This window comes from Diabrotica virgifera, chromosome 3 (genome assembly GCF_917563875.1).
Source record: "Diabrotica virgifera virgifera chromosome 3, PGI_DIABVI_V3a".
NCBI classification, from domain to species: Eukaryota; Metazoa; Arthropoda; class Insecta; order Coleoptera; family Chrysomelidae; genus Diabrotica; species Diabrotica virgifera.
Genome location: NC_065445.1, coordinates 139,443,133 through 139,457,124, shown reverse-complemented (window position 1 = coordinate 139,457,124; position 13,992 = coordinate 139,443,133). Strand labels below are relative to the sequence as shown.

Below are 13,992 nucleotides of genomic sequence, written 5' to 3'. Positions count from 1 at the left end.
GGACTAGTAGATGCATTTTCGGAGTATAATGTTATTCCCAGCATGGTTTGATAGTTTTCAGTAAGTTTTGAAGTTACGCTAAGATATTTTGAAAATTATGAATTTTAAGTATGGAGGATCACTATTTAGTCTAATCGGTCTTATCCAATCCATCGATCAGATAGCCAAGCGGGACGGGAGATAGCCCGCACATTTCTTCGCTGTGATGTGAACGAAAAAACAAAAGGGCTAATGCAGCAGTTTAAAATTCCAGTATGTAAATGTGAGGCTTAGACTGGATACGCTGGTGTCTCATAGGCCTAGAGGGGAGTAGTAGTACAGCTAATTTGAGAACCCGAAATACGTTGCACGAGCTCAAAGGCCCAGCTAAAGGAAGTCTGGCATGAGCGCTATATTAACCCTTAAACGCCCAAGGGTGGGTAAAAAATGTCCACCTAATGCGTATTCTCTTGTAACATATTTATTACGTGTTTAAAAATTTTTAAAAAATTATTTATTGTTAAAAAGACAGCCCTTTATCGAATCTTAATTTGGTTCTACCGATATTTTTGAAAATAAAAGTAAAAATCTTGAGTTAAATATAGGTGGGCATAAAAAGTACACCCTTGGTAAAACTTGTTACTAAAGGTTTCTATATAATTTCTCGTTGGTAGGAAGATAATCCATATAATTATCGACGTATAATTACATAATCTACATAATTATCCGCCAATGAGGAGGTTGAAAGAAAGAATGTGGAGAAAATCGACAAATCTGAATTACTGGCTTTTACTGGTATGTTAATTTTGATGTACATTGTAATTTTGTTGTAAGGTTTGTAAATTGTTTATATTAATATTTTAGAAGATGCTGTATTTATTAAGCATAAGATTCTTAAGTTTAATCCATTTCCAACAACTCTCAATAAATATATTCGCTATTTTCGAGGTGGACATTTTTTACCCACCCTTGGGCGTACATGGAACCTAAATAAGGTTGGGCGTTTAAGGGTTAATATGACAAACAAGAAGTGACTGATTTCAACTCTGATCTTTTCCATATTTTACTATGCACGCGAGACTTGAACGATCAAATAATCTGATAAACTACTCATACACGATTTTGACATGGATATGTCTACTTAGAGCTTTATGGACGTATTTTGGTCCAAGGGAATCCAAGGGGTCCCCAGTCCAAGGCCCGGTAAGACCACCCACAAGATGGACTGACGACATAAAAAGGATTTGTACCAACTGAATTGCAGCAGCCCAAGATAGATATGAACGGGCATTTTTCGATGAGGCCTATGTTCAGCAGTGGACGACTACGAAAAAGCTTCTTGAAAAACAGTATACTGAAGCGGCCCATACAACAGATGACCGAGTCCAGTAGACAAATATCAATAATCAAACTGTCCGAGATGCTTAAGCGCAATGATGGACCACAACGCTTTGCCAAGATATGGTGATATCTATAGATTGTATAGATTGTATAATATCAATGTTTATTAGTGATAAGATATAACAGTTGTGCACTATCTAGATTAAAGATTATATTGTGATAAATGAATTAATTGTACTTGAACTGTCATATCAAAATTATATTATAGTTGAAGAATTTGATATCTTAAATTATTATTCTTAAATATAATTGATGTTCTGCGATAGTCACATGTTCTCTAGCCGATAACTACCTGATAGGTACTATTTGCATTAAAATTATGATCGTCTAGTCCAGATAAGTCTCGCAGATCTTCAGGAGCAGGAGCACGACCATCCTTTAACAAGATTATTACTTTTTTAACCTTTCCTCTTTACCTAACTTTAACAAAATTATCGTAACAATCCTAACAATTTAACAATCGAAATAACTACAGCAGGATAAGTTATTTTTTAACCCAACGTATTAACTGTTGACGTGTTTATTGACATATTTAGCAATTTTCTTCTAGAAATCTATAGCCACGCATTCGAGCCTATATATAATATACAGTGATCAGTGATGAGTGCGCTAATAACCGGAAAAATAACAGAAAACGGAAAACCTAATAAACTGTAATATAAAAAGAGTAGTAACTACACGAGAGCTCTAAAATTATCGATTTGTATCCCGAGTGACACTTTGACAGTTTTAATTTCACGACCCAAAGAGGAGTAAAATTATACTGAAGTGTCACGAGGGCAAAACACATCGATAAATTTAAGAGATTGAGAGTAATTCGGTAAGATTATTTCATGAATAAAACTGTCTTTTTAAATTATTTTAACTAATATTTTATTGATATCTTCACTCGAATATTTTTGCTAAACCTGTTTCTTAGTGAACTCTGTGACAAGTTGTGAAACATTTATTGTCATTAATGTCACTGAATTTTTAATTTTTGCATAGTAACGAAGGGCATCTGATGTAATGCTTGACGACGGGAAATTATCGGTAGTAATTGCACATATCTAAAATTATTGAATTTTTCCCGAGTAACACTTTGACAGTTTTAATTTCACGAGCTGAAGGCGATTGAAATTATGTCAAAGTGTCACGAGGGCAAAAATTCTATATTAATTTTAGAGATTCTAATTCTATATTAATTTGTTGCGATTATTTCATCAATAAAATTGTTCAACACCAAAATTTTATTGTGATTTATTTATTTAAGTACAAATTAGTACAATTAAACACACAGTTATTATAAATATTAATTTGACGGTTGAAAGTCATCACTTTTATAATTTTTAAAACATTAATCGTCATTAATGTCACTGAATGTATTTTTTCGGAAAGGCATCTGACGTAATATACTTGACGACGGGAAATTATCAAAAATTATCGATTTAATTTAGATTTATGTAGCTTTCTATTGGTCAGAATCTCCTATGAATGAAATAATCAAAAATGATCGGGTATAATATCACAAGAGAGTGAGAATAAATTGAAAATAATGCGACAGTTTTTCTAAAATTTGTTGTCTAGCAATAGACACGAGAGCCCGCAGGGCTCGAGTGCTATTACCCAATGACAACAAATGTGAGTTAAAATAAAGCATTATTTTCTTATTTATTCTTATTGTCGTGTGATATTCCTAAGATTATTTTTTAATACGTATATTATGGATATTTCCTTAAATGTGACAGTTGTCAAAACTAGGAAACTAGGAAACCATTAAACAGAAACAATCTACTTAAAAAAATTCTATCGGTAATTTTCTACAGTAGATAATTCTCAGTATAATTTTAATCTGATTGGACAGAATTAAACACGTGATCAAATATCTTACTATACGATTGGAAGTTAAAATCCTTAAAAAATAATCAGTAGTAATTGCACAAGAGCTCTGAAATTATTGAATTTTTCCCGAGTGACACTTTGACAGTTTTAATTTCACGAGCCGAAGGCGAGTGAAATTATGTCACGAGAGCAAAAATTCTATATTAATTTCAGAGGTCTAGTGCAATTTGTTGCGATTATTTCATGAATAAAACTGTTCAAAACCAAAATTTTATTGTAATTTATTTATGTAAGTACCCTTAAACACACAGTTTTTATAAATATTTGACGATTGAAAGTCATCACTTTTATAATTTTTAAAAAATTAATTGTCATTAATGTCACTGAATGTATTTTTTCGTAGCAACAAAGGGCATCTGACGTAATATACTTAACGACGGGAGATTATCAAAAATTATCGATTTAATTCAGATTTCTGTAGCTTTCTATTGGTCAGAATCTCCTATGAATGAAATAATCGCTGTAATTTTAATTTCGGCAGCTTTCTATTGGTCAGAATCTCTATGAATGAAATAATCAAAAGTAATTACACTAGAGCTCTAAAATTATCGATTTGTATCAAATCGATAATATTCTTGTAGGTTAGAAACCTATAAATTTACATTATATTGATAGTTTGTAGATCTGGATAGAAGTATCGGACGAATTTGACAACTGTCACAGTGTGACAGTTTGACTCCAATACCTCTAAAGGTGGGAAACTATCAATGTAATAAAAATGTGTAGGTTACCATTGATAATTTCCCACCTCTACTAGTTTCATTTCTTTTTATAGCACAACGTATTAGATTTTCTGTATTTTCCGTTATTTTGCCGGTTATCAGCGGACTTATGCGTATTTATTCATTAAATATTTATTAAAAAATATATTCTTTACAAAATACTCTGCTTTACCTAAAAATCCATATTTACGCCTAAACATTTCAACACGTCAATAAATTAAATGGGATATAATAGGGAAAATAAAAAAATATGATTTGTAGTAAACAATAATAATTATTGAAATCCACAAGGAAAAATTTCTTGTAGCTGGCTGTATACCATTAATTACAAAAAATTTAAGAGAAATCTTCTGTGTAAAAGGTATACTTATTTTAAAAACCCCAATAAAGGGCTACAATTACAAAATAAAACGTTTTCGCTCTAAAGAGAGCATCATCAGTGTTCTTTGACTACAATAAGTATAACCATGATTAGTGAAGACAAATGTAAAAAAATTTTAAAGTTGGTCAAGATAAAAAAATTATATTATACTTATGTAGAGCTTGTGAGTACAACCTAATTTTTTATCTTGGTCAACTTTAAAAATTTTTTACCTTTATCTTCACTTATCATGGTTATACTTATTTTAGGCAAAGAACACTCATGATTGATGCTCTCTCTTAGAGCAAAAACGTTCTGTTTTGTAATTCTAGCCCTTTATTGGGTTTTTTAAAATAAATAGGCTTTTACACAGAAGATTTCTGTTAAATTTTTTTAATATTTATTGAAATTTTTAGGCGTGAATGTGTATTTTTAGGCAAAGCAAAGTATTTTGTAAAGAATATATTTTTTCATATGTAAGATGAGCTTTTTCTCCAGTTATGTAGAACTTTTTGGGACAATATCTTAACTGATTGACAGACGTGTAGAGCCGATATCTTTAAGTTTACTTTCCTTTTCTAACCTGTGCGAAGAAGGTTTTTCTCTTTAATAAATTAGATAATATTCCATATCCGAATGTAGATAGAGTCAAAAGCAAATATGTTGTAATTTTTCTTCATTCAAACTTTATAAATGTAGTTTTCTTATTTCCATTTACCGAATTTCTTTTTAATGACAAAAGTTTAGTTTAGACTGGTCTACTCTAAAAAAATAGTCCATTTAGGATGTCAATTGATCTTACGAGCTACCCCAAATTTTATTATTCTAACCTTTAGGGGGTCAATAATAGCATGAATTTAAATTTTAGGTCTACCATTTTGTCGAAAATTTCTAAATGACCGACATATTGCACACAAATCATTCCTTTAAAACCAATCTCCTACACATGGTCTTACTCTCGCGCCTTAAACACATACGTATGACTTTAAATATTGATTATAGAAAAAAATAAAAGAGATCAAAATTGTATGAAAATTTCATCAATATAATGAACATTTATGACGTGAAAATAATAATAAAAGAAATAATTCAATAATTATGTTTTGCCACTGTTTCTCCCTCCGAAAACATCGACTTCACCGAAAATTTGTAAAGAAGAAATTGTAAGAAATTGCATGCGCAACAATTTCAATTCGTACCATTTTTATCGAAAAGATTAAAATATTGAGCAAAAACTGTTCTCCTTTAATTTAAGATGTGTGCTAACGAGGCGGAGAAATTCAGTAGCGATTTTAAATTTGGGTCATTCCATTTCAAATCACTCAAGTTTGGACCTCCGATTTGTCCGAAAATTGGTATATAGCTTCTGAGGGACGTAAAAATAAGATATTTAAGGTCAAAAAATCTTCTTTTTCTTCTTTTTTCTCAAAATGTTATTTTATGCAATTTTACAGTGATTTGGTGTTTATTTATACAAATTTCCATTTTCTCTCGTAAAGTATCAATGGAAAACATAATATTTTAATAGAATTGACTCAAAAATGTCATTATATGGCATTATAACAAGTTACTTTGATTCAAAACAAGCTTTTGATCAAATTTTATAGTGTAGAAAAGGTTAAAATACTGTTTTTTACATTTTTATCCATTCCCAAAATACATCATAATCCACTTGGCTGAAAATTTGCCCACAGATAGACAAAACATAGGACTTTAAGTGTTGAGAAGTATTTAAATTATATTACAATACCAAAAAAGTGACATGCAATATTATAGTCAAAAAAATAGGCGTCTACTCTAAGTACAATTAACTCAAAAATATCGACCTCACGACAAAAATCGTTAAAAAAAAATTGTAATAATTGTAAATACGATTTATTTCGAACAATTTCAGTTCCTACCATTTTTGTCTAAAAGGTAAAAATGGCGGAGATATTGAGCACAACAGGTTCTCCTTTAAAATCAAGATGGCGGCTAACGTAACGGAGGAATTAATTCGTGATTTTAAATTTAGGCTACTATTGACTCCCCTAAAGATCAGAAAAATATAATTTTGGGCAGCTCGGCATTCAAGGTCAAATGCTATCCCGACTGGACTAATATATACTTCTGAGTCTGATATTACTGCATGTAACTTTTTTGCTATTATAATATAATTCAAATCCTTCTAACCACTTAAAGTCCTATCTTTTGGCTATCTGTGGGCAAATTTTCAGCCAAATCGATGAATATATATTTTGAGAATGGAGGAAAATGTAAAAAGCGGTATTATAACGTTTTTTGCACTATTAGTCGGGGAAATGAAGCATTTTGGCTCGCAATTTTTTCGTCCAGCATTGATTTACTTGAAATTTTCACAGAAGGTAGGGATAGTCCAAGTACCATTTCCTATATCATGCCGCTGTACGCTAAAACCTTGGGGGTGGTTGCCACCCCATCTCGGGGACGGCAATTTTTATTACATTTTAACCATGTAAATCGATGTAAAAAGTAATTATAAGAAAAAAATGTTTTTTACATTTTCTTCGTAAAACTAATATTTTTCGAATTATTCGCGCTTGAAAGTAACAGTTTTTCGACGAAAAAATCGATTTTATTAGAGGGATTTTTGAGAATACCTCGGAAAATATGCATTTAATCAAAAAAACTGTAAATATCAAAATTGTATCTTTTAGCAACACAAACCAAATTATTTTTCTGTAATATCTTTAAGACTAATACAAACCGAGATACGGCATGTAAAAAGTTAGCTTTTTTCGTCAAATGAATAATTTTAAATATTCAAAGTAAAATAACGGAAAAACGTTGCATTTTTCGAGGAAAACTTAAATAATCTTTTTTCAAGTCTACAGCTAGGCCTTTCAAAAAATAATATTAAAAAGTTTATAGCCTAAAAATTAAGCGACTTATGATCAAAAAAATGTCGGTACCTGCTTTTCTCTATGAAAAAATCAGTGAAAACAACCCCCTAACTACCCTCCTAATTAAAAATTGGTCTTCACATTTCTTTAATTCCTTTTATATTTATATTACCAATACACCCAAGATGTTTGACCTATTTAAAACGCCTAATTTTAGAAAAATTGGAGTTTAAAGAAAAATTAATTTTTAGGAATTTTCCATTTTTCACATTTTACTTCAAAATATCTTCGAAAATACTGGAGATACGAAAAAAATTAGGGACTACTAAATTGTAGCTTTTTTAATAACTAAAATTCCCTTGTGCATATATTTTCATTACAGTGAACAGTTAGCGAGATATAGCTGTTTAAAACCTCTATTTACGAGCAAACACCCCCTTATTCGAGCCCTTTAAACCCACCCTAATTAAAAACTAAGGGATTTTACGGAATTTAGTTTACACAATCTTATAACTCTTCAAAAGTCCTACAAAACCATTTTTGAAAAAACTTTTATCGCCAAAAATGAAGGAGCTATATTTATAAAACCAGTTTTTTTTTTCGAAAAATTCGGATAGTCTGCTTATGGATAATTTTCAATGTATGTATAATACCACAGAACCGGTTCGTATACTGGAAGATGACTAAAAAGCTATTTGTATTTGTATTTGTACATATTTGTAAATCCTAATTTTTGTGTAAATAAATGTTTTTGTAATTCTTTAATTCTACTTGTTTTTCTGTATTCTGTAAAGCAGATCTATTAAAATATCTACTTATAAAAACTGTAATGTTGTTAAGGGTGGTTTTTAAGGGTTAAAATATTATGAGATTATATCCGAAAGTATAAAACACTCATTATTTAACCAATTAAAACCAAATTTTACCCATATTAAAGTTTAAAATGTTTTTATATAATTTTTGACAATAAGGGGTAGTTTACACCCCTAAAAATAATCAACGCCCTTAAGAATGATATAGAATATGAAGTACAGGGTGAGACGATCGTAATCCCAAATTTTTATATAAATAGATGCAAGCCGAAATTATTCTTTTAGGATAAGTAAATTTTTTAATATATAGCTCCAACAAGGTTGGTTTTAAGGGTTGAAATATTTTGATAGTATATCTAAAAGCATAAAACAATCATTATGTAACTAATAAGAACCAAATGTTGACAATATTAAAGTTAAAAATGTTATTTTATAATTTTTTACAATTAGGGGTAGCTTTCACCCTTAAAACCTAAAAGCGTACAACGGCTCAATATAGAAAATGAACTAGAGGGTGTAATGAGCCCAATCCCAAATTGTTGTACAAATCGATGCTGGACGAAAAAATTGCGAGGTTTTGCCATTTTTTCAGCTTCATTTCCTCGACTATATAAAATTTGATCAAAAACTTGTTTTGATTCAAAATAACTTGTTATAATGCCATATAATGACATTTTTAAGTCCTTTTCATTAAAATATTATGTTTTTCATTGATACTTTACGACAGAAAATGTAAATTTGTTTAAATAAACACCAAATCACTGTAAAATCGCATAAAATAACATTTTGGGAAAAAAAGAAGATTTTTATATCTTATTTTTACGTCCCGCAGAAGCTATATACCAATTTCCAGACAAATCGGATATCCAAAATTTTTTACCTGAGTGATTCGACATGGAATGTACCATTTACATATTTTATGACCCCTGCCCTGAAGCGTAGAATAATAAAATTTATGGTAGCGCGGCCGCATATGAAATGCCTCCCGAAAAGGGGTATCTTACCTGTCGTTAAAAAGGTCACATATGAATTGCCTCCCAAGCTTTAAATAAATTACATGCTTCTAATCTTTATGTGAAGGTGAGACGTTGCCACATCTTCGTCCCTTTGTAAATTTTTGGCAAAATTGGTATTTTGTTATTTATTTTCAACCTTTATGTATTAAACTTTACTCACACTAGGCGGTATTTATAAATTTCAACTATTAACTACTTATACATAATATACAATTAGTTTTATAACCATTATAATATATTTTATAATAACCATTATTTTTTGTTATTATAGTTATTAAGGTACCAAGGGTAATAACGCTTGAGGTCTTTGGTGTATAGACCGAATTGTGGGTTATATATAATATATATATATATATATATAACTTAAATATAATATAATATATTATAAATATATATTGAGGGCCTTCGGCCCGAGGTATATACGTTGACCGAAAGCGTTATTATTATAATAGTCGTGGTGCCTTCAACGTTTAATGTCCGACTAAATTATTCTCTATATGCAAAAAATTTGCATGAATTTTGAATTAATTAGTTTTCAAATAAGTACATTTACCAGAAATAGTCGTAACGTAATTGTGGTAACCATAGTTTACTTAGAGTTTTATTGGTCAACTTGACAGTACTTAACTCGTTACTTAAATTTAATAGGCCCTAGGGCGTTATTTTTCAATAATACGACCTTGGGCGTTATATCGTACTTAATAGACTTCGCAATAATGTCATTATTTGTCAAATAGTAAACCAGTCGGACATTAATAATTTAATGTCCGACTGGTATATTATTTGACAAATAATGACATGATTTCGATGTCAGTTAAGTATGATATAATGCCCTAGGGCGTTATTTTTAAAAACAACGCCCTAACGCCCTAGGGCATTATATTTAAATGGCTAGTTAAATATTGTCAAGTTGACAAATAACAACCTAAATAAAACTATTGTTACCACAATTACGTTACGACTATTGCTGGTAAATGTACTTATTTTAAAACTAATTAATTCAAAATTCACTCAAATTTTTTGCATAAAAAAATAATTTAGTCGGACATTAAACGTTGAAGGCTTGGCGGGTATTATAGATAATAACGCTTTCGGTCAACGTATATCCCTCGGACCAAAGGCCCTCGATATATATACCATTGACCTCAAGCGTTATTATCCTTATAATACCCTTGGTACCTTAATAACTATAACAAAAAATACAAAAACATAATAAGTACATATTTTTTTTAGATTTATTAAAAATAACATCACAAAAAACTTATTTGGAAAATATTACAAAATGTGTATAGAAATATAAAATTAAAAAATATTGTTCCTAAATTTATATGGTACTACTTTGACAAATTCTAATCTATTTATTTTACATTCTGTTAATTCTAAAATTTTTTCATTTAGAAAATTTATTTTTGCTTTACTTTCGGCAACATTTTTTTTTGTGTCGAAACAGAATTCATTTTAATATAGGTATTTATTTGAAATTGTAAAATAATATCAATAAAATTATTAATGTTGGAATGAGGGCAGTAGAAAGAAGAATTATACTTGAAATGAACACTTTCGCATGGGTTTGTGGTTCTTTGTAAGGATGAAGAGTGCTCAGCCCAAAGATGTGGAGGAAATGTTGAATTTTCAGATATGTAATTATCAACAAGATAATCACAAAATTGGGTGACTCTTTCATCGACTGGTTTAATTTTTGCCAAATTTATAGCAAAAAAATCGCTAAGAACTTCAGGATATAAGAATGAAAGACCAAAAATATAAATAAGAGAATGCGTAATTTCGGTTGAGTTAACACCTTTTTTTCTGGTATTTTGGAGCTTATCCCAGTGCTTGAACCTTTCTATACCATGCCTGTCCCAAATGAAAACGACATCCATGAAGATCTGCTTCAGGAAATGTCATACGAATACCATTATGAATGGAAATTTCAAAGTCGGAAGTTGTTACTTTAGAGGATAGAGGACAATTAATTGTAAAACATTCTTCTATGATATATTTAAAAGCGAGGTAATATGAAGACGACTTTTTATCTTGAAGTAAACAAAAGACAAGAAGGATATAATGTCCATTTTTCAAGCCATGTATACTAAACAATTGAGTGAAAGAACGAGGACAGTATTCAAAAGTTCTGTCAACATACCAATTGGAAACAGTCGAAAGGAAACGAAGATTTGAAAAGAATGTTAATATAACAATATGATTATCTTTGTCATTTTTAATTATAAAATTTTCATTTCTATTTGTAATAATAGAAGATAAATCAAGAGCTTGATGAAATTCAGATATATTTTTGGGAAGTTTAATTAAAGAATTAGTGGTTCTAGCATAATATAAATTTTGTCTCACCTTATTGATATCATTGATAGTAAATGTCTCTATATTTGTCTTCTTAAGTTCTTTACAGATGAGCTTCATTGGTTTTTCGCTATCTTCCACGGCTGCTCTTTTTATTGGATTGCTTACGGCTTTTCTATTGTAAACTTCGGCAGACAACTTCTCGTGGTTATGATCTAATATTGATTCAATTATCGTATTTTCACATCCCTGTGTTTTCACAAATGCTTTGGAGGTTTTTTTAGTACATTAGTAGATATTTAGTACAATGTAAACAAACAAAAAGATTAAGGTAAAAGTACCTATTCATGGAATCGTTAAGAAGAGATAAGAATCGGAATTGGAATTACCCAGAAAAGCTGGCTATTAGATTGTCGGAACAAGTTTCTTTTCTAAAAAGAAATATGTCATACTGTGAAATATTTATGTTACCATATTTTACGTACATTTTAGTACCTATTTAAATTATGATTTGGCAACATTGTCTCATTATACAGAGATTAAGTTGACAAAATATCAGCCTAAATGTTTAACAAACCGGAGGCATTTCGATTGTACCTGGGAGGCATTTCATGTATGAAAATATTTACCTGAAAAAGTGGGAGGCATTTCGATAACGCCGGGTAGCGCAAGGTTTTGTCTTTTTTTGTCTCACCGGACTGGACTAAAAGGTAAACATAACATAAGGATCTGACAACTTTAAAAATATTTAAAACTGTTTATATTACTATTAGATAAACTGTAAAGCTAAAGAGTATTCTAAAAATAAGTACCTTAATGAGGTATGCACATAAGGAACATCACTCTTAAAGATCACTGCCATCGGTGCAAATTTATGATCTTGATCATAAGCTTCCTGGACCTTATCCTCTGCACTATAAGGGACCCATTCTAGACTCGATTTGGAATTGGACATCTTTTTCCATGTTTCGGTTACATTGTTGACAAAGTTCTAAAATAGTTTATTCTTACATTGAGTATTTTAAAAACGATATTTTGGGATGTTCGAGAATGGACAAAATTTTAAAGTAGAAGTAGAAGAAGGAACGTCATACAATTTCGAATGGTAGAGAGATTTACATACTAGGAGCAATAATATCACTTAAACCTAACATTAAGAAGAAAAATACAAGCTAGAATAATGGCAAGCAATAGAAGTGTACATATGCGCTTAGTGAAATGTTGAAAAGCAAGTTTTTATTTAAGAATGCCAAAAATACAGTTATACAAATCACCTATACAACATACAACCAATAGTAACATACTGCAGCGAGACATGGACAATGACAAAAATTGAGCAAAATTTACTGGAGACCTGAGAAAGGAAAATCCTGAGGAACATATTTATATGGAGTAATAATAAGGGTCGGTTTACGGATAAGAAGATCAAATGATGAGTTAAAAGAATTATACAACCAACCCAATATAATAGGAGTGATAAAGGCACAGAGACTTAGATGGCGACGTTACCTAGAAAGGATGCCGAACACGAGGACTCTAAAAAGGGTACTAAACTACACCATAGTTTCAAAAATACAAAAGGGGGGCCGAAAAATAGATAGAACCAAGAGGTCAAAAAATATTTGGAAAGAAAACTCCTAATTTTCTTTTTCATTTTTAAGAACGATTTCCGGAGTGGAAGTCGAAACCTCAAATAATAATAAATATTAATTAATTAAGAAAAGTAATTTTCATTACGCCAACAATTTGTAGCTAAATCCCATATTAGGGGAGTGCATATAGATTTTCACTTCGGAAAAAATCAAACAAGATAGAACTTTTTGTAATTTTATTAAGAAATGTTTAATAAACAACATATCAAAAAGTTCTACTCGAGAAGTGGTTGCTTCATTTTTTATTGAACAAATGAACTACAAAGTTTGATGTTTTTTTAAATAACTGCGAAAATATAAATTTTAGAACAAAACTGACTTGACCATTGAAAAATTCAGAACAATTTACAAAAAAACCTTATATAAATAATTTTCTAAAATTAAATCTATATCTTCTGTAATTTTTTATTTATAACGCTAAAGTCACCCTTCTCACAAACATTGGCGCACTGTAAACTAGCGTACGGCGAAGTGCACGGTTGAGTTATTTTAATGTAATTCTTTAACTAATGGATCAAATGAAATTTTACAGATTGAACGAAAAAGAAGAATAATTAGGTTCTCTTATGGTTATAATAAAAAGAAATAAAATGTATGGGCATAAGTACGGTGGGGGCCGAAAGTGAGCCTTACATGAATTTTCTTTAAAAATGATTTAAAAATGTGTAACTAATACCATTTTTCTTATAAAACCCTCAATTTTGCACAAGTTACCTTTCAAGCATGATGTTTCATTCAAAAAAAAAATCTCAAAAATTTATTTCAAATGATAGGACGTCTTAAAAAATGTAATTTTTGAAATCTTCGTAGTTTTATAGAATTACCACCACCTTAAGACGCTATTACTCAAGTTTGAACAGATCTATTACAGCTTTATAAGTGCTTTTTTTAAGCTTAGGATGTAATCTTTAAAATGAAATAGACTATTTCTATTTGAGAAAATTAAGAAAGATAACAAAAATGTAATAATAAAGAAACCGAAAATTACCAGCTAAAAAAATGTTTA

The 13,992-nt window shown here is 30.1% G+C and overlaps 1 protein-coding gene across 3 annotated transcripts in view; it reads right to left on the bottom strand.

Annotated features, from left to right (window-relative positions):
- LOC126881333 (cholesterol transporter ABCA5-like) overlaps positions 1 to 13,992 on the bottom strand; it is a 230,361-nt gene that overhangs the window by 156,413 nt on the left and 59,956 nt on the right. For all 3 annotated transcript variants that reach the window (XM_050645556.1, XM_050645555.1, XM_050645558.1), the window contains one exon: positions 12,147 to 12,325. In XM_050645556.1, coding sequence (XP_050501513.1) covers positions 12,147 to 12,325 — 179 coding nt within the window. The remainder of the gene's footprint in view (positions 1 to 12,146; positions 12,326 to 13,992) is intronic.